The following is a 22064-nucleotide window of genomic DNA, read 5'->3' on the forward strand; positions in this document are numbered from 1 at the left end:
CCCTATGCTTCTATATGCCACCATTACACATTACTGTGTGTCTCCTCACACCCATAGTTTGCCCTCTCTCACTCCCTGTGCCTTTCTGCAGGTTGCCCTGGAGCTCTACATCTCTGACGAGCAGTCACCAGCCACATCGACCTGATCAGTGTTTGATTGTTGTGTCTTGTTGCTTTTCTTCTTTTGTCTCTCCTCTATCCACTCACCCCAACCGGTCGAGGCAGAAGGCCGCCCACCAAGAGCCGGGGTCTGTCGGAGGTTTCTTCCGTTAAAGGGAGTTTTTCCTCCTCACTGTCGCCAAGTGCTTGCTCAAGGGGGATTTGTTGGGTTTTCCCCTATGTAATAATATTGATAACAGTAAGGTCTAGACCTTACTTTGTAAAATGTCCTGAGATGACTTTTGTTGTGATTTGGCGCTATACAAATAAAATTTGATTTGATTTGATTTGAATATAAATGTCACTTACTGTAAGAGAGGACATTTCCATATCAGAGTATGAGACAGATATGTGAACTTTGACTTCTGCTGCCTCCCACAGATGGAAATAAGGGAAGAAGTACAGTGCCACATAGAAAATGAAATGGCAAAGGGTATTGCCCAGAAATATTTTATAGTTTAGGTCAGAAGTCATACTTTTATACCATAATGTGGGTGTAAATTTTCAGACCAAGCAAAAAATGAATGTCCCACATTTTGTTGGAGTGATTGTTGGATGGCTTTGCTCTGGTGGTCTTTCAGAAGACATTCACACATCTACTGTAGGTAGAAACTGGACTAAATTTAGTTGAAAAATGATGTGAAAAGAATTAAATGGATGAAAAAGAAAATGATAAATTTTACATCTTATTTGTAATAGTTTGTATAATGTCTAATACTAATCTTTTCAAGTGTAAAAAAAAAATCCTTCAAATAAAACATGCTAATAAAAAAAAAAATTCATCTTCAGTTGAAATACTTATAATACGTGAATGCACCTAGGCCATAACATGTGATGATAAATCACAAGTAAAACATTGGTTTGTTAAAAAAAGGGTCACATGTTAAACCACTTGAAACCGCTACTACTGGCCTCCACTTTTCAACTAAACTTAGCTGTATGTTAATTTGACGGTTTCTTGCTCAGCGGCTGAGTGGTTCATATAGCTTTCAAGATGACTCATAGAGAGCAGCATCGAACTCACCACTGCAGTTAGTTAATGAACAGATAGTGGACATAATGAACAGTTTAGTGAAGCATATTGTGTTAGATTTTAGCTGTGACTGTGTCAGTAATTTTTAAGGCTGTAGTTTGCCATTTTAAATGTCCTCAGAGTATAAACATGTTCTGGTTATTTTGTCCACACTGGTGTAGACTAGATTTCCTTTTAAAAAAGTGAATGAGTCAGTACAGTGTGTTCCTTGCTTCATAAAATTACAAATCCGCTTTGTTCCTCTTATAACGTCATTGCTCACTGAATAGTTTGATGTGGGCAGCATGTTGTCACTCTGCTCACTGACAGATTTCATAATCACTTCCCACGCTATTGCCAAAGGAGTCTTTGGCAAACACACACTCCTACTTCCTTCCTCTAATTGAAAATTATGTAGGATCGGTGTTTCGTCATGTTTCCCATGAATGATTTGCTGTCAGTGCTGTCACTGCATATCACTGAAGATTGGTTGTGATTTTGTATTGCGCTGTGTAGTTAGGGGACAGAAGGAGAAGCAACGGGACAAAAAAACCCCCACACTGTCATTTTATTAAGGGTATTTTACAGGCTGAAGGAGAGAAGCCTTGTAGGTCTGCCTGAAACTAGTGAATCAGGTTTTGAACTGTAACATTTCCTTCTTTATGTAAATCAGGGGTTTTCAACTAACAGTGACCCAGGGACCAGCATTCTGACTAAGAAGTAACCTGAGGACCACTGCTGTTAAGTAGAAAATCCTGAAAATCACTTTGGCTTCTCCAAAAGCTATACATTTATATGAATTTGCTTAATCAAAAACAAAAAGTAATATGGTAATGTGTGGTAAAATATATGGTAAAAACAGAATAAAATAAAATAAAATAAAATAATGATTCCTTCAGTGAAGCTACAATATTGAATGCATGGTCAGGGACCACCTGCAGCACCATCACAGACCACCAGGGGGCCCCTCATTTAAAGCAAGGCAAACTTTTTATAGAACAAATAACATGTTTTTAGACTTGTAACAGAAAGTTGAAATTGTAATTAAAAACACCTTTCCCCGATTCAAAGCACTTGGGGGCTTTTGGTGCCACAGCCAGTCTGTCAGGTATGGCCTGTAGCTGACAGCTAATGTTGGTGAACTGCATAGATTTTACAGTGTAACTGGCTTTAGTGAGCCAGTTCACTGACTTTATGAATTTTCTTTACTTTGGCTACTTTTTAGCACAAGTATTTGTATTATCCTGTAATGACCACTTGTAGCTGCTGCTTCTTTATTAAATTTAAATTTCGGTTACTGTAAATCGTATTGTGATAATATAGATTGTGCTGCTGTTTTACTAAGTTCTGTTTTGTAAATTTGCCATCTCTAACAATCTGTAATCAAAAGCTAATTGGAAATGTAATGGGTTTTTTCCACATGTGAAGAGATTTGTCTGATAACACACAACAGTTGAACCCATCTGCAGGTGTTTACCATTTGGGACAGTGGTGCTTTGAGCTAAATGCATGACAGTAAAAACACAAATATGCTTATGTTTGGTACATAATTGTTTACCATGTTAGCAGGGTAATAGTAGTTAATTATCACTAAACACAGAATACAGCTGAGGCTGATGGGAATATTAGTAGTCGATTGGTGAAGTTAAAATTTTGATCTGATGGTGGTAGTGGTAGAAGTAGGGTTCACCAAATGTCAACCTCATGCTGGCAGTAAGAAAAAGGCGAGGAATCACCAAATTAGCATCCATCCTCTGCGGACCAGGAATGTTGGTACAAAAATCTAACTGCAATCTATTCATTATTTGTTCAGATATTTCAGTCTGGACCAAAGTGGTGGCCTGACATGACATTTCCAGAATGCCAATGTACTAAAGATACTTCAGCCATATCACCCAGCCTTAGTTGTTGGCCTGAAATGCTGTCTCATTTCTAAGAGTGAGCAACTGAGTTTGATGTCTGAGTGTAAATCCCTCAGTCGATACATCAACTCCTTTAAACATGATTTAGTTGAACAAATCCTGGGAACCGGGCTGACTTTCTTACCCACTGAGCCATTCTTCCATCCTTCTTTTTGTGCAGCTCCTCTGTCTGTCTTCTAACAAATTGGCAGGATGGTCAGTAGCCGCGCCCTCCTCCCAGCGCAGGCCTGCCATCCACCCTTCATTTGCATACCTTCTTTCTTTCATCACTGTGCACCTCCCTTTTTCTATTGTGTGGTCAATGTGAAAACAACGTTTGGCATTGATTTATTTTGCTACTTTATCCCAACTCCCAGCTGTCCTTCAGTGCCTCTCTTCAGCATCACTCCACTTATGTATCCAGAAGAATGGTCACTATTGTGTCTGTATGCTCTTTCTGGCACTGATCCATTTCACCCTTCGGGTGAAGAGAACTGAAGTACTGGGACTAGAGCCAGCTGGCCTGGGATCAGTGTAGCTCAGGCACAATAGCAAAGCCAGGCCACGGAGAGGAGGTTAATATAGCGCAGATAATGTGTTTTCAGCACCATTGTTCTCCTCTCTGTCTATATGCCTTAGACATACTGTCTGTGCCCAGAACAAGCTTCAAATGAAAGGCTGACTTCTTCTAACATTTGCTCAACACACATCAAGGACTGTAACCCACTGTCAGTGTTTGACAAATTAGTTAATGTTTGTCCTTCTGGTTTGTTTTTCAAATCTCTGTGCTAATATTAGCCAGTAAGTAATGTTTTATGAGAGCATAATACTGTAAATACTGATGTTTCTCTTTAAAAGACAGACTACTGTATGTCTATGCCAACAAGTCATCTAAACAGTCACTAAGCAGAATATCAACATGCAGAATGGCAATGAAAAAATGCCTGCCAGGTTAAAAAAGTACCAGAAACTGTAGCCCAAACTATACTATTACTATTTTTAAAATGTCATTTATATTGCTTCTGTAACCCAGCCGCTCTGTCCGTCTGATGGATGACAGCTGGGTGCAGCCTGTAGAAGCATTGGATCCTGCTGACCCCAGAGCCACTGAATGAGAGGAAGTTCAGAAAAAGAGAGAGGGAAAAAAAAAAAACAGAAAATCTTTGAAGGAAGTAGCTGAAGCTGGGCCAAGACCCTGACAGCTATGTGGTGAAGGACAGTCCAGCTCCTGCCTGTCACAGAACAGAAAGGACCTCTAGGAGGGCAGAGAAGGCAGATGTCTCTTAAATAAACTGTTAGTAACCTTCACATGGCAGATATGACCTGTATTTGGTATATCCACTAGAACATGTAAGAAATAGGCACCAACCGAGAAACAGTGAAAAGGTGAGATGTTAAATGCTCACTGTTCCATTTTTCTTAACAGACGATCAACATCAGGAGTACTTAATTTCTCTCATGCATCCACATTTGAGGGTGTTATTCACATCTCAAGTAAGGCTGTCGCAATAATAATATTGCAATACCACGCTACTGACATGTTCGACAGTTTTACTTATAATCCACTAGAACATGTAAGAAATAGGCACCAACCGAGAAACAGTGAAAAGGTGAGATGTTAAATGCTCACTGTTCCATTTTTCTTAACAGACGATCAACATCAGGAGTACTTAATTTCTCTCATGCATCCACATTTGAGGGTGTTATTCACATCTCAAGTAAGGCTGTCGCAATAATAATATTGCAATACCACGCTACTGACATGTTCGACAGTTTTACTTATAATGTAACTGCTGTTACAAAACCTGTAAGAATAGACGTTCCATGGCGAATCAGAGTATGATAGTTTGGATGCAGTTTTTACAAAGCACTTAAGTAGCATATATTGTATCTGTCATGCAAAACATTTATACACCTGGTGTGAATTGCAAAGTTAAAATGTAAAATTGTTAAATCTCATTCACTAAACAGGTAAGATGTTACAACTGTGAAATGCATGTTTGAAGGCAACATATAAAACCTTGAGCCAACATATTCAACCCGAACCCGTGTAAAACAGTTGTTTACAACAAACTGCATTATGGTTAGTGACTGAATAACTTGTAATGCGTAGGTGTAAAAACAACAACCTGCAGAAATAAGCTCATTATTTATCTGAAAACAAGCAGTCCTTGCATGTCACGGAGCCATCATCTTATTTATCTCATTTGTCATTGTGAGATATATTTCACTGAATTAATACATAATACATAATGCATTAGAAGACTAAAATCTTGTAAATAACCATTGGCATTGCACAATCAATGCACATTTTTTCCTGACCAAACATGTTCAGAACCGTCCCACATAAGGCAAATTGTACTGTCCCACTTTATGAACCACATTTCCTCAGCAGGACAATTGAACATTTGACTGAAATAATGAATATAGAGTATTTTAAACGATATAAGAATATTTTTTTGAAAAACAAACATATCATAAATGCATCCCAATTAAAACTAGCAGGATCAGTTTGTCTAAACGCTGACCTTTGGGTGGTTTTCACAAGGGGTGCTTACAGTTTAGAGATCACTGCATCCTGATCTATGATTGGGTATTTGAGAAGTCATGTGACTTTGCTAACATGGCATCAGAGCTTGTGCTAAGCTATAGTTTCATTGACTTTCATTTCTTTGAGCAAGACCTACAGGCACTGGAGCTTACTTATAAGTGTACTTGTGCAATAGGCACACAATGCTGCTGAGAACATTGTTACCCCTCTCTGATCCTGTCTGGAATTACACAAGTTTAACATGTTAGTTTTCCTGGCATGCAACAAGCATGTGGAAACTCAGGTCGAAATATGGACATTTATTCTTTATGCTAAAGGAAATGACTGTTTAGTTCTCATCTGTTTCAGTGATTCAATATTTTTGTGCCAAACAGACTGTCCTCTTAGGTCATTAAGACTGTGCTGCGCTCATTTATGTAGCAGTAAAATCAGGATAAAATATGTAATTGGCAAAAACAATGACAAAAAAATGGACATACTGCAGTGTTGAGCACCCTAAATGACCACAGGGGAAATTCCTTCACTGCGACAGTCCTACAATAGTTGAGATAATTAAAATGTATGACACATCGTCTCAGACCTGCAGGACGCACTAATCCTAAAATCTATTGTACCTTTTAATTGTGCACCACAAACATATTTGCTAATTCAGACCAGACTGTGTATAAACTTCTCAAAATATACAATTTATTCAAAATATGTTAATGCAACTGTCAGTATATTCCAGTAATTACAACATCAGTAGTTTTTCTTGTTTGTAATATTATCCTTGTAGATGGTGAGGCCTGCAAGCAACCGCAAGCTTTGACCTTGCACCGTGACAACACAGGTTAGTTTTTAACAGGCGACTGGTCCCTTACGGGCTAATACTGACAAGGTCATAGTTCAAAATTACATTTCGGTTTGGTTGAATTTTATTACTATGAAAGCAGATCTGAAATTTAAGGCTGTTTGCAACAACTGGAACAAATGTGAACTGAAGTTCAATAAACTTGAGCTGATTCATAAGATTACGTCCCTGCTTTGGACACTTCTTTAAAAAAAAACAAAAAACAGAAGAAACCAAAAATATGGGAAGCGGTACTCTCCTTCTGAGCAAACTTCTTTCTACGAGAGCCCAAAATTAAAAACTGACCTTTGTAGAAAGGTTGCACAGAAAAACTCTGACCAGCAGCACACCTGGGTACGCGCAACTTTCCAGTCAGACTCTCAAACTGCTGGACAAATTTCACATAGTCTGAATTTCCCCCTTGGCAACCAAATGTGCACTAAGACTGCTCATCATCATGTAAATGCAGTTCATTTGATCAGATAAGGGGATACTTAAACATACTGTATTTACAAACTCATCTGTATTTGAAACTCTACAGTTCAGCTGATGCTATCGGGATAAAATGGTAGTAGCGTTCAGGGTAATCATGTTTGTTTGACTGTTAAATGTCTATAATGGCCTTATAGGTGGTTTTCATGGAAGACTTTGGCACTCACAAGGAGATACGTGAAGCTATTCTTAGATTAATGAAAGAGTTTAAGATGTAGGAAATTCATTTTCTTGCTTTCTTGTTGAGAGTTTGATACCAGCCTTATATTTGTCTGTTTAACATGAAGCTGGTTAGCTTAGCTTAACACAGACACAGGAAATGGGGACAAACAACTAACCTGGCTCTGTAGAAAGGTAAAAAAAAAAAAAAAAGATCCTGCATAGCAGTACCTCCAGTACGTACTAATGAACACATTTAATTGTAGAGACACTTGTGTACTGATGTTGTGTACTGGTCTACTTGTTGGCATCTCTGCATGTTGCCAGGAAATAGTCTGGTACATACTGTATCAACAACATTGGTTTTTATATAAATTAAACAGACTATATATAATGTGTCGATTAGTGAGCTTCAGAGGTGTTTGCAGGTGGGTTTTGTTACCTCTGGACAGAGCCAGAGCAGTTTCCTCCCGATTTACACATTTATTGCACTCACGAGAATTTTCTCATCTAACTCTCGGCAGAAAGCGCATATTTCCCAAAATGTCAAACTATTCTGGTGCTTGTTTTGGAATGGCAAGAGTATATTTTATGCTGAACCTATGATGTATTGCAGGACATCTGACATACTCTAGTACTGCTGGCTCGCTACACAACACGTCTGTATCTTCAGAAAAATATTTACATAACATTTCCAATTTTTGTTGAGATAAATACAGTGACTGGGAGACAAAGCCACACAATGGCCACCAGTAAAAAGCAAAACAAACAAATAACACTGTTATTTGTAGTGACACAAATATGAATCCATCCCAGCAGGATGGTTTGTTTGTATTTTTAATATTGTATACATATAGCAGACAGTAACCTTTACTTCACTTCATCCGTTTCCATGCTGAAGGTGCTTTGCCAGACGATTCTCCAGCTCATCTTATATTGCATTCACATTCTCCACACAACATCCAAGTAATAAATACACTCAACTTTAGGAACCATAATGTATTTTACACATTACATTAATTTCATAAATAAAGAAATGTACAGTAATTTCCAAAGATGTCCGCTTAAATTATCTATGTGAGTGAGCACAAAGTGGATAATGTATAAATCAGAATGTGAGCTGTCAGGTTAGGATTGATATGAGAGGACAGTTGTTGACGGAACACAGTGACAGTCAAACAACAGTGCAGAGTAATATTCTTTCCTGTTGTCTCTCATGGTAGAAGTACACTTCCTGAATATTTTAACACTGTTTAATGGCGTTCCTTCCCTTAATCTGTGCAGACCGTATTTCAACATGGAAGAAGATACCTAGTCTCTTTTTTTGCTACGTTCAGCAGTTTGATGCAACACGATGCAACACAATATATCTGGGCTGCTCTGTGTTGGCCTTCATGCACATTTTGAAAATGGCAAGAATATGGTGAAAAGGATGGGCGTTGTGGTTTCATAAAGGAAATGTTTATTTATGTGATAACCATCCATTTGTAGGTTCTCATTTTTCTCTCTGAGGGCAGAGCATGCAGTACCTTGGGATTGTCTCCACTCTCCTGATTCAAAACTTGACCCTTTCCAGGCAAAAAGCTTAAAAACTGTCCACCCTTTGATTCTCAAAGGTACACAGGGACAGAGAAATAGCTTCTCGTGCTCTTTCTATACATTTGGCATGTCTTGTAAGGAGACGAATTTTAGTCCAGGTGGCATCTGAAGGAAAACAGTGGCACTGCTCGGTCCCTTTTCTCTGCTACAGCTGAAACATCCTTCCATTTGGGAGGTTTCTTCAGTTGCAACAGGAGTCGTGACAGGGAGGTGAATGGAAACGTTTCTAGACCTTCATCAGCCTCCCCCCATCTCCTCTGGAGGAAGTTTCAAAGTAGGGGAGGATGTTAAAAGACAGGACAGCCCCTCTTGCTTTCCTCCCCCCTAGAGTACATTGCTTGCTTCCCTCCTCTGTGCAAACAGTGACTACAGCGCTATGACATGCAGCAGCAGGTCCGCACCTTCGACTGTTCTTCCTCTATTGGCTGTCTCAGCTTGAGGAGGGGTGGGTCGCCGCTGGCTGGCGTGTAGTAAACCGCACTGCCATTAGAGGAAACCTGCGGCATGCGGGGGTCCTCAGAGTTGGGTTTGGCATCAGCAGTGGCGTCTGTGGAGCCATTACCTAGGTGGCCGTTGAACAAGGGGTGATTCAACAATTTGGCGGCGGCCCTCTGTTTCTTGAGCTCCGACAGAGTCTGAGCGCGCTCTCTGGTCAAGACTTCCTCCTGGGCGGGCTGGGTGGTGATGACAACACCCTTATCGGACGATTGCACGTTGCCATTGGAGGCCGGCTGCTGTGGCACTGATGTTGTCATGGGGATGAGGCCGTTCTGTTTGCTGCTGCCATCTTTGAGGATGGTGGGGAGCTTGGGCTTGTCTGGCAGATCCACAGTTACAACGGGCTTGACCTGCAGGACATCAATAAGGATTGCTTTAATCCCTCTATAAGGCTTCTTTTATAGGTAATCAAATACATGAAGGCCTGATTTAGGGCAGACTAGATCAGATATCTTTGATCCTAGTGCCCAAGTTATTAACCTCAAATACTTTTTTTTTTTGCTACATTAAAAGAAAGTGTCCCCTCAGGCACTTTTGTTCAGTGTACTCCAGGAGTTAAATCGTGACAAAAAGCTGAAATTCCCTGGTGTATTGTTCCACAACCTGCCTTAGCATGAAGCTTTTTCAGCTCATGGTTTGCTATACCTCACTGGAAGCCTTCTGATAATCTGCAGAGAAAGTGGCTCACCTTACTGAATAGGGCGAACAATAGCGACTGCATAACGGACCTTTTTCACAGCATGTCATAGTAGGTGTATTTGAAAACACTCATGATGGCGGTATTCCTTTTATGTGAGCCAGGATCATGGTATTGTGCATGGTTGCTGAGTGTTTAGTGGGACACTTAATTAAACCGCACCTCAAGACCTGCGCTCTACAGTCGCTGCTCTTCTTGTGGTGCCAGATGCTAGGTTAGTGACTATGGGTGATAGAGCAAGCTTCCAAACAATCTAAGGCTCAGTGGTGGAAGAAGTACTCAAATTCTTTACTTAAGTAAATGTAGCAATACAACAGTGTAAAAATACTCCTGCATTCAAAATGTTAATTTAATAAAAGTATTAGTACTCATTACGCAGAATGGAACATTTCACATTCCTGTAAATCACTGTATTATATTTACGGATACACTATTGCACATGTCAAACTCAAGGCCTGGATCATTTTATGTGGCCCCTGAAAGCTTAAAATGCGTAAGGTTGAGGTTGACAACCCTGCTCTAAAGTTATAAAATAAATGTAGTGGAGTAAATATTACAATATTTGCCTCTAAAATGTAGTGAAGTCAAAGTATGAAGTATCAAAGTGAAAATAAAGTTTAGGTACATCAAAACTGCACTTAAGTACAGTACTTGAGTAAATGTACGTAGTTACTTTCCACCACTGCTATGGGTCTCTAAACATTAAGTTTAGAGACCCATCTTTTTAAGACAGCTTTTAATGTTTAATAATGACGATGTCCAGCGGTGTTACTTAACTGGACAATATCCCATTTGTTCTTATTAATTTGATTTTATTATTAGTGTCCTTTTGACAGTTTCATCGAATATCATATCATTTAATATCAACATTTAGATATTTCATTGTTTTCAATTTATACTGATCATATTTAGTTGTTTTTAATTTATACTTTTGCTTTCTATTATTGTTTGGTTCTACATTATTGTGAAGTGACCTTGGGTGTTTTGAAAGGCAATTTGTAATAAAATTCATTATGTTGTTAGCTACTCAGAATGCTGGCTGTGGAAAAAGGTCCATTAGGGCAAAACAGCGATTTTCTTCCGGTAGAGGAAAAGCAACTGTAGATGGCTGGCGTTCATTTGAACAATATGTGACTATGTTATATTCTTGTGCATTGACTGCAGCGTTAGTGGAGGATCGTATTGCAGCTTTTTTCCATTGTGGGTTTCTTCCTGTGTGATTTCCTGTGACTTTGTGTTAGAGGAAGCTCCTGTTCTTTAACTCAGATACACCTTCACTAAATCTGACATTTAGGCTGCTAAGTGGGAGAGATCATGTTTCAGAAATCAAAAGCCCCTTTATCTGTTCTGAAAATATCTCAAAGCCACGTCTTGTAACAACTTGTATGCAGGGGAAAAAACCCACCACCAAACAAGAAAATAAACTCTAAAAACAGAAGCTTAAAATTGTTATAAAAGAAACTGTCATTCTGAAAAAAAAACTAGCCATAAGAACATAAGATGATTATCAGAATACTTACATCCATCACTTGGTTATTCTCCTGATCAGACTCTTTCTCTTTCTCCTCCTCCTCCTCCCTCCCTCCCCTCCAGACAATGGCCTCCGTCTCATACTCCTTACGACACAAGTTGTGTCTGTCAGACAGGCTGGCTCGCCGCACCACTTTTCTGTAGACACAGGTAGAGATCACACTGAGATAAAGCAACAGTGAAAGAAACATCACCAAATAAGAATAAATTAAACTTAACTGAAGTGGAATAATACTTCTTTCTAGATTTTGCCTCACTTTAAATCCTTTAGTGTCATTCTTTTAATTGTAAAAATCAAAGATTTGCTCAGCTTTCAAAAAAGGAACCACATAATAAACTGACAAACACCATCTGTAGTGACACTTCCAGCACCAGCAGGTGGCAGCACTTACCCACGACTGCCTGCGCTGGACGTTCGCCTACACAGTGATGTCTTGTGTTTGAGCTGTGACTTCATTATAATGTCATGTTTGTGCTTCAGATCCAACAAGATGGCTCTGAACTCCTCATCCTCGCACAGATCTTAAAGGTATATGAATGAAGAACAGGGTAAATCAGCTTCCTTCACATGAAACCGTCTGCTGTGCTTTGGAAACTCTTACAAATGAAAATCACAAAACCTGGATTATACAACTGTGTTCATATTGTTTTTCAAAGCAATGCTACTCCTGTTGCCCTCTTCCAATTTGCCAGTTTGCCAGTACTGCCAAAAATATGCATGCTGACATTAATAAAAAATAACAAACTGGGCTAGAGTTCCCTTCAGGAATATTTAAATCCGCATTAACTGTGTTCAACTTGCACTGACTAAACAAGCAGCAAGTGAGACGCTGCTGAGATTTGATGTTTTCATAACCCCCCACCAGGTGTATTGATAAGTGTTGAAGGAAGAGTTAATATACCAATGGGAGTCTCCTCGAGGAAGGTCTTGGCATTGAGACTGGCTCCATGTGACACCAGCAGCTCTGCCACATGCATCTGTAGCAGCAACAGTAGTAAATTACATTAACGGGTTCCGACACCTGTGTGTGTGTGTGTGTGTGTGTGTGTGTGTGTGTGTGTTAACTGTTTCCTGTTGTTTACCTTACCTGACCCCAGCATGCTGCAGCATGAAGAGGCTGCCATCCATCTGAGTCTCTCAGGTCCATGCGCGCTCCCCCCTCCAGCAGCAGCTCTGCAGCCTGCACGTAGCCATTTGCCGCTGCAATATGGAGCTACAGGGACAGGGGAGAAACAATGATTTATTTTTTCCAGTGCAGTGTAGATATGCTCTATGCACAATATTTAGCATAGGGTTAGTTTAGATGCTAAAGGATGATGTACAACTGACTACAAAATATTTGCAAAATCAACATTAGATAATCACTTGCTAGCATGTTTGGGGATGTGGGTGTGTCACTGGGGACCTCTATGTTTTGTCAAATTTGGGCCACAAAATTGTGAAAAGGCTTTATTAAGATGTCCAAAAATTATGAAGCAACTTGAAAGAATGGAAATACAACAGAGTTCAAGAAACCAGACAGAAGATATATACTATAGGATAAACTGGAACAGCAGCGAGGTGAAAATAATCAGGGATAAAATGAGCAAAATAAGCAAATATAAAAATGCAAAAAGATAAAAACAATTATCTGACTTATTGGTAAACCATTGTATACTTTTTTTCCCTCTTCATCTAATACAAATTTGAGGTTGGGTAGATTAGATTGGACTGGACTAGAATGAATGATAGGTACACACAGGTAAAATGAAGGCAGAGCTGCTCTTCTTTTCATCTGTGTCAGTGATGAAGCCTGATGATTTGCCATGCAGGGTTGGTTGCTATGTTAATAACCTACAGTGAGACCCCACTTAAAGTCTGGCTAGTGAGGAGAACAACATCTGGGTCTGAACACAACGGGCCTAAAATAACAAGCAGGTGCGAAAGATTTCTATTCCTGGAGAGTTTGAGTAACTGGCAATGTTGATCTCTGGAGGGGAAGATGATGTGTTCTGTATTAGTATTAGTTATATTACACACCGGCATGTTACTGAAGAGGGAGAGAGATAAGCACACAACGTGAGATCAAACGTTATTGATCCTCAGGTGTAAATTAGGATGTACTGTAGCCAGCAGAGGAACATCACAGCCTCAGGGCTTCAGATGCATGCACTTGATATGGTGATGCTTCTTATAAAATACATCATTTTGTTAAGGATAATCACCTTTATTGGCCAAGTATGTTACACGCAAGGAATTTGTTTCCGGTACAGAACCGAGGCAGCCATCTGTGGCACCGACTCAACCGATGACTCTAACCATCGGGGGCAACGAGGGGGTTCAGTGTTTTCACCAAGGACACTTCGACACATGGACTGGAGGCACTGAGATTTGAACCGTCAACCTTCTGGTGGGGAGCCACCGCACCACTGTTGCCTCCACTACTACTACTACTACTCCTACAGTAGGACCCCGATAGAGTGCACAAGGCCAAAAGAAACCAAGACTTCTATGAAAAAGGAGGGAGGAGACACCTCTTTTGTCTATCTCACCTCCCCTCTACTTTCCTTCCTACCTCTCCTCTATCTTCCCTCCCCTGTCTATCTCCCCGCCCACCTCACCTCCTGTCCATCTCCCCACCCACCTTACCTCCCCTCTATCTTGCCTCCCACAATCTATCATGCCTTGACAGAGAATCGAACCCCGATCTGCCGTACCACAGTCAGTGGTGTTAACCGCCAAGCTATCCAGCTACTGGATAGACACACATTTAGAACTTTTACTGGTTACTGCTATTGGTTAACGCCGCTTAGCAAGGGAAAAGGGTGAGGCACACACTTTAATTGCTTAAAACAAACATTAAAATTAACATGGTACCACACCAACTGTGTCACACAGTAGGACACACACACAGACAGCAGAGTAACACACGCACACAAAATAAACACCCAAACATACATAGTCAAAGCAATACAGTGTCGCACAGCAGCAATTATTTGTTTCAATAGTTGATTAGACTGATAGAAACAGTCATTAGTTGCAGCCCTAATTTACATAAATCAACAGTTTCACCTCAGTTTTATCACCACACAAACACAAGAGATGAAAATCATTGTTCCTGCACATAACAACAGTGACACAATGTATTTCAGTGGAAAACAAAACGTCCTCCCATTTCCAGCTCTCTTCCTCTCATATTTGCCAGAGATTTTAATAAGGCATGCTCTACTTTGCTTCATCACACTCGAGTGAAGATTAACAGGATGCATAAAGCCGAGGGACAAGCAGCTCAATCAATCTGTGTTAAGACTTTAAAGCTTCACTGGGTTATTTTGGGCTACTACCATGCAATAGCTATTTTCATCCAGTGATCTGTCACCAAGTTTCCCAAGCATAACTAAATCCCTGATGTATGATAAATACTTCATTATGGCATCTGATATTATCGCTCTGCTTAACAAATTATATGCTAAGAATTTTTTTATTTCCTACCCTATGTTATCAGGCCTCTGAACTTCTAAACTAATCCAGTAACCACTTTAATAGGGACACCTCCCCATTAAAAATGACTGTGGCTGTCTATCAGTACATACAATACAGTTTCTTTGCTTTTATCCTCATGTGCACTTCTGTTTCTACACTTCGGACCTATTTGAACAGTTTGGTAATAAATAAAGGGCGAGCAGGTGGACAGTGCAGACCCAGTGGACTCTGAAAAGTCTCAGTAAAAAAACATTTGTTCAGGAGTATCTATTGTGTCTAAATAGTCTCAGTTCAGTGGTACAGATGGTTGAATGGTGCAGAGAAATGACAGCTGTGCCATACATAGTCTCTTAGAACTATTTATTTACTTTACTGATGTAAACCTACAGCAACTACAAGATGGGATCTCTGCTGTTTGTATTTGGCACTGTAGTAAAATGACATACTGACCTCACTACCATGTTATTTCCAGGCGCCAGTTTAAAAGTAAGGGAAAGCAGCAGCTCTTGGTTTTTAAAGACAAAACCATAGTTGCACAAAATATCCAATGTTTTAAATGTAATGATTATTCGAATATCACTGCCCATCCCTACTAAGGTGTATTCAGTGTTCAGTTTTTAAAATCATACAGCTGATTTGATAGGAATGAGTCTCTAAATGCCTCCTTAACTTTTAAAGTTTTATAGCTCCTCTGTTTTGTCTCAGCAGTCGTGATTCTACTTGGATAACCAGATCGTGGTAGGAAAGAGTTAAGTTTGGTTCAAATTTTATGCAGACCCACTACTTACAATAAGTAAAGTCGATGTAAATTATATAAAAAGATACAATCTGGGAATAAACATTACGTAGCCTAGAAAAAACCTCTTGCTATGAACATTTGGTTTAGAACTATTTTGTACTGTAGGTTGTGTCGTCTGACCACAGGTTTTATAGTTGTTTCTAATGGCAGCACTCAAGGCAATTTAAAAAGGTAGCTTTCATAGAGAAGGGGGAGACGCAGTATCATTTTATATATGGAAAAAATGGTGCACATTTTCTGGCAGTACCCTCTGGAAGACATTAACAGTGTTGAACTTGGTTCTTCACGAGACACGACAGAAATAATTGTGTGAAGAGTGCGAAAAAAAAGAGCTAGAAAGCAGTTTATTTAAAGTGCCGGCTCCTTTCGCACCTTATTTAAAGCGAGTTCGATTTTCAGATCGTTACTTTCAAGGGTTTCTCAAGCTATTTGCTTTAATAGTGTCACGGTCTGAATAACCTGCACGAATCTATGGATGCACCCGGTTGCTGTGGTAGCAGCTTGGAATGATCTAAACATGGCCGCTGACCCATCATCATTACCACTCACTGTGATGTGGTAATGCACTTTACAAAGGTAAAGTGTTGGAGCTGGTTAAACACAGTCTCCTACCAGTGTGCCTCCCTGAGAGTCCTGCTGGTTGACCTCCTCTCCCTGTCGCAGCAGTTCTTGAATGTCTCCCAGCATCCTCCTCTCCGTTGACGCTCGTGTCTCGTTGATCATCTCCTGGGTGATACCTGTCAATCAAACACAGAAAAAAAAAAAAAAGAGTGGTGATCACATGGGATCCTGAGAGCCTTAATAAACAACTGCAGCCTGCTGACGGGCCAGGTTTATTACAGATAGACACACAGAGGGAGAGAGAAGCAGCTCAAGTAGGATAGATTGGGGACACAACATAATGCTTCCACATTAAACTAGGTTCAAAGGTGAATTTCATAGAGGGAGGGAGCTTCATTTTCTTGATGGATGGCAATTTTTCTTCTTTTTTGGAAATTACTCTGGAGGTTTTCTACGAGATTCAAGATGTCACCATAAAAACTTCTCAGCAGGTACAGAAAATTTAAAGTTCCAAAAAGTTTTCATGTGACAACTTCACAGTAATCTAAAAGATACATGAGGTCCAAAGGCAGACATGAGTAATTCAGAACACAGAGTTTAAAAAAAAAAGTCAATGTAATTTGTCTTCAGTTTTTCCTTGCAATTATTTCCTGAGAAATGGGTGCACTAACTTTAAGATCAAGATCGAGCTGTGTACAACATTTATATCTGGATTTTAAAAAGCTGAAAGAATTTTTATTTTTTGCATGGGTGTCCAAACAGTACTTCACTTTCATGCAGTTCGTTCTTCCATATTTTGGTGTTCAGCCCTGTTGAACTGCAGATGATTGTCTGTCACAGCGACTCTACATTTCTCCTTGATCCACTGCCCTGCTGCCAGGTAGGACTCAATACTGTGACCGCTACACTTCAGTGAACAACTGATCCTCCCATAGCTGTACAGTCCAGTAAATTTAAAGAAATGCCAGATTAACAAAAATGAAATCAGCCCATCAGTCACCACCTTTAACTGTGACATCAATAAAAAACATATAATTGAATTTATACATTTGATAATTTCACCAAAAACTCAAACACTTTAAGCTTCATAATCACAGATATTAAGGCAGAAGTGTTGCATTGAATTGCATACAATTGTACAGGTGTACCTAATAAAGTGACCAATGAGTGTAACTTGAACCTGGGCCAATGAAGCGTGAAGGCAAATTTATTCACTCAAACACTCAAGCCTCCAACCTGACACTTTAAAGCTGAACTCCTGTTCCAATGCCACACTCTCATCTCAGCGGTGGTCCACACCAGCGTGATGGCTGGTGATTGTGATCACTGAAAAGGGTGATGAAGTAAACTGCCATTTTGAATTCACAATCAGAATCACAGCTGGAGGGTTTTTAATGGCACGAGAATCAGGACATGACAACCCCCTCTGTCAACTAAAATGAAATGCTACCATTTTCTTCTGTTTTCAGTTGTTTCTGCCTGTAAGCAACATTTTCTCTGCTACAAGAGTCACAAGTTTCACTTGCGTTGTTTCTGTTATATTCAGCTACGGTGACACCCCACAGCTGGAACAATGCCATGAAAAATTTTAAACTAAAATACAGCAAACATTTCCCATTGTCACACTACAACCAGTGTAGTACTATCAAATATAACCAGACAGCAATGACTCCTAAACTGTAACATGACAATGACCCTGACCTGCTAAAGAGGAAACTAGGATCTGCAGGTCTCTGCAAATGTCTCATTTTGACTTAAGAATCCACAGTTTACAGTGATATAACAGACAGACCTCTGTGGACAATCTTCCACATCAACATATTGTATCTCAGTTGATATGCATCTTTTAGTGCTTCACTGAGGACGTTAAACAGCTCTACAAACATCTAAATTAGATTATGTTGCAAGGTGATGTCTGCAAATGTGTCGCTGTACCTGACCAACTACCGTGGCCCTGAAGTGTAAAACATAACAGCTGTAGAGAAAAGACTTCAACATTTCGCAAACCACAACAACAAAAACACAATGACAAAAGACAAATCAACAACATGTCACAAAATAAAAAGAGAAAACAGTTCACATTACACAAAAGCTAGGGACAGCAATGCTTGGTCGGAACTAAATTAAACCTCAAAAATGTATGAGTGATATCACCAATGTTTATCAACACTATGATTTTAACTGGTGATTCTTCATCAACCTCCATTATGGTTTGAATTTAACTGGGGAAAGAAAACGGCATCATCTGTGTCAGTGGTTTGACTTGTCTGCGTTTTCCCATCACTCATCTCAGATGAACTGATCACTACAGAGGAGGATCAAGGAAGTGTCAGATCAGTTGATGATGCATATCACGTGGTGAGACAGCCACAGTGTGACAGAGAAAGGGAACGAGCATCTGCCCATCCCAGTGGCATCTCTGGAGAGAGAATCTTACCCAGCAGTACAGTGTTGGAGATGTTATGGGATCAATTAGCAGCGCTGCGCTCCCTTTGACTGACTTAATGACCATTCTTGTCACCTACTGTACTGCTGCCTGTATTCTGCAGCTCCAGAGATTCTATTGTAATCTAGGAAACCCATTTTCTCTCTCCAAGGGTCTGTAGGTGGTTATCTAATATTGTCTCACATTATAATGATTAAAAGGAACAACTCTGCACTTGTTTACAGTATGTTACTTATCACAACAGGAATTTTCTGACTTTTAATTAAACAGGGAAATATGACTGAGCACTCATGATGCTCTCCAGTACCACTCCGCCTCCACACAGTCTTCTGTTTACCACCCGACAGCTTTGCTACAACTTTGGGGATTTAGTGCAATGCTGCAGGGCATCTCAAACAAAGAAAATTACAGGATTTTTTCAACCTTCTCTTGTTGGCTACTACTTCTCTACCATGTAAATATGCTAACTGGATATCAACTCGCAGCCTCACACATGTAAACAAGCCATGAAATTGGCTACAGTTACAGTGATGTGGGGCAGTTTCTTAGTTTACTTTTCATGGGTCTCAGGCACAAGCATTTGGGATGATTCATGTAAAAATGAAGTTTATTTGAAAAGTTTTGGGAGGCTTGTTTGCCTTGATGTCATCATTTTGCTGAAGTCAACACATCTCTGCAATAGCTGTGGAGAGGATAAACTAAACATGACCCATAGTCAGAACGGCCGCAGTTAAATAAAAAAAGACCCAGAATGAATAATACTGCAACCTTCCTTTAAATGAGAAACGCCTTTCACTTGATCCCATCATGTCTGTAGAGGAAATAGGAAGCTGCAGACAGTTAGCTTAGCATAGCACAAAGACTGGAAATAAGGAGAAACAGCTAGCCTCTAAGTAGCACTAATTAATGCACTTCACTAACTCTTCTTTCAACTCAGAGCCCCTGCAGCCACAGATTTTGCTGATGTATTGCAAACTTGGTGCACACATATCTGCTAGTAGATCTTGTAGGAGATCTATAGTGGTTGCAAAGCTTGTAATGGTTCAGTGGTAGGGGTATAAGTTAGACATAACTGGAATAAAGCTGACATTTATTCGGCCTGTCAGTAGACGATATGAGTCTGAAAATTTTTTTTAAAGAAGCACAAAATATGCATACGTGTTCCTTCAAGGAACCCTAGTAATGTGCATGTTTGCTTTCAAACATTTATACTCTACCTCTGTTGGCCATAGCCGTCTCAATGATGTCCAGTGTTGGGTCGTCTTCGCACAGGTCATAGGGCATGTTCCCATCAGAGTTGACCGCCAGCAGATCTGCACCACTATGGAAATGAGCGGAAAAGTAATTCAACAAATATGCAATATTCATACTCAGAGGAAAGGTTGTTTAATATAAATCTGTGATCTAAATGTACTCAAAGGGGGAAAAATGATTGAAGTTTTCAGATTTTTCATAAAGGTTTGTTTACATCAGTAATGATTTAATCATCATAGGGAAAAGGTAGGTTGTGTTTCGAATTCTGATCAGTTGTGAAATGCCAAAAAAACTGTTGATCTATAAATGAAAGTCTTGGACAGGAATGACAAAGTTAAAACACTAATTAAAGATGCTAATTACATTCTTTTAGTCCAAAACAAGTTGGCCTTGCAGTTAAGATAGAGAATCAAATTAAATCCTAATACAATGTCTACATGTACAAGATCACTTGACTCTATACTTTTACCGTACTGTATGTGCAGCTGTCATATAAAAAGGGCATTTTTGCTGCTGTGGTCAGGGTTGCTGAATTATGCATTACATTTGCAGGACAAAGATGTTTAATACCAGTTCGGTCTGTGCCATTTGTAAATCACTGCATGTCCTGGTGTGAGGAGATAATTCAGTGTTATCGTTGGAAAAACATTCCCTGGAATCACATCAAGGTGATATGATCATATCATGTTATTGTTCTACCTGCCTAAATGAATGATTCTGAGCAAAGTGTAATTAAAAATTAAAGTGAGTTTGTCTAATGTAATGCAGTGAAACAGTTCACTGCATTATCAATTTGATTACTTTGTTTGTGATTCTGCATAAATATGCCTTATTAATATGCCTTGATGTTATTGTGAGACTAATTTCAACTAGGCTATACATTCCAGTCTTATTATGTCCAATGCTTCTTCCACACAGCTGTAATACAAGAGGACGATGATGCCGTTTCTACACCGTGACTTTAAGTCATTCTCTAATCTTTATTTTGGTTAGATTTTGTTTTCTTTATTATAATGTTGTAGTTTTTTTTTCCACGTCACTTCTCTTAGTGTTGGCATGGCATTTTCTCTACTGTTAGGTGCATTACCATCAATTTCTGCTACTCCAGGTTGCATCATGTTGATTTTTAGAATCAGGAAAAAACTCATTTCCCTTATATAATAATTCATAGCTTCCATCCAGATCATCTACTGTAGCCAGCTGAGGACAGTGGTCACATCAATATCTGACATCACAACTAAACTTCCCCTCCTTGAACCGCCACCTTATTGTGGTGGAGGGGTTTGAGTACCCGAGTGATCCTAGGAGCTATGTTGTCGGGGGCTATATGCCCCTGGTAGGGTCTCCCAAGGCAAACAGGTCCTAGGTGACTAGTCAGACTAAGAGCAGTTCAAAAAGCCCTTTATGAATAGAATTAAATCAAGGACTGCGACGTCGCCCGGCATGGCGCAACCGGGGCCCCACCCTGGAGCCAGGCCCGGGGTTGGGGCTCGAATGCCTCGAGAGAGGCTGGCCTCTGTACTCCTCTGGAGTTGCCCACGATGAGAGGCGGCGGGCATAAGGGGGCTTGCTTATAGCCCCCCAGCTTAGCCGCCATGTGTTGGAGTTTACCCCGGTGAACGAGAGGGTCGTTTCCCTGCGCCTTCAGGTCGGGGATAGGTCTCTCACTGCCATTTGTGCCTATGGGCCGAATGGCAGTGCAGAGTACCCAGCCTTCTTGGAGTCTCTGGGAGGGGTGCTGGAAAATGCCCCAACTGGGGACTCTGTTGTTCTACTGGGGGACTTCAACGCTCACATGGGCAGCGACAGTGACACCTGGAGGGGCGTGACTGGGAGGAACGGCCCCCCCGATCTGAACCCGAGTGGTGTTCTGTTATTGAACTTCTGTACTAGTCACAGTTTGTCCATAACAAACACCATGTTCAAGCATAAGGGTGTCCATCAGTGCACGTGGCACCAGGACACCCTAGACCAGAGGTCGATGATCGACTTTGTGATTGTTTCATCTGACCTCCGGCCGAACCCCGAACCCGGTGGTGGACACTGGAAGTAAGGGATGCCGTCAAGCTGAAGAAGGAGTCCTTTCGAGCATGGTTGGCTCGTGGGACAACTGAG

General features: G+C 40.3%; 1 protein-coding gene and 1 long non-coding RNA gene across 2 annotated transcripts in view; one reads left to right on the forward strand and one right to left on the reverse strand.

Moving 5' to 3' along the window:
• Positions 1-12317, forward strand: part of LOC109958989 (uncharacterized) — a 53387-nt gene extending 41070 nt beyond the window's left edge. Inside the window, exons 2-3 of the long non-coding RNA XR_002274751.1 lie at positions 11490-11576; positions 11908-12317. This is a non-coding gene — a long non-coding RNA (uncharacterized LOC109958989). The remainder of the gene's footprint in view (positions 1-11489; positions 11577-11907) is intronic.
• Positions 7887-22064, reverse strand: part of ppp1r16b (protein phosphatase 1, regulatory subunit 16B) — a 74215-nt gene continuing 60037 nt past the window's right edge. The window contains exons 5-11 of the mRNA XM_020597803.1: positions 19913-20016; positions 16301-16425; positions 12515-12640; positions 12329-12404; positions 11819-11948; positions 11417-11564; positions 7887-9549 (exon numbers count right to left, since the gene is read on the reverse strand). Of these exons, the coding sequence (XP_020453459.1) occupies positions 9076-9549; positions 11417-11564; positions 11819-11948; positions 12329-12404; positions 12515-12640; positions 16301-16425; positions 19913-20016 (1183 nt within the window). The 3' untranslated portion in view covers positions 7887-9075. The remainder of the gene's footprint in view (positions 9550-11416; positions 11565-11818; positions 11949-12328; positions 12405-12514; positions 12641-16300; positions 16426-19912; positions 20017-22064) is intronic.

Source organism: Monopterus albus, unplaced genomic scaffold, assembly GCF_001952655.1.
Source record: "Monopterus albus unplaced genomic scaffold, M_albus_1.0 scaffold1.1, whole genome shotgun sequence".
Classification (NCBI taxonomy): domain Eukaryota; kingdom Metazoa; phylum Chordata; class Actinopteri; order Synbranchiformes; family Synbranchidae; genus Monopterus; species Monopterus albus.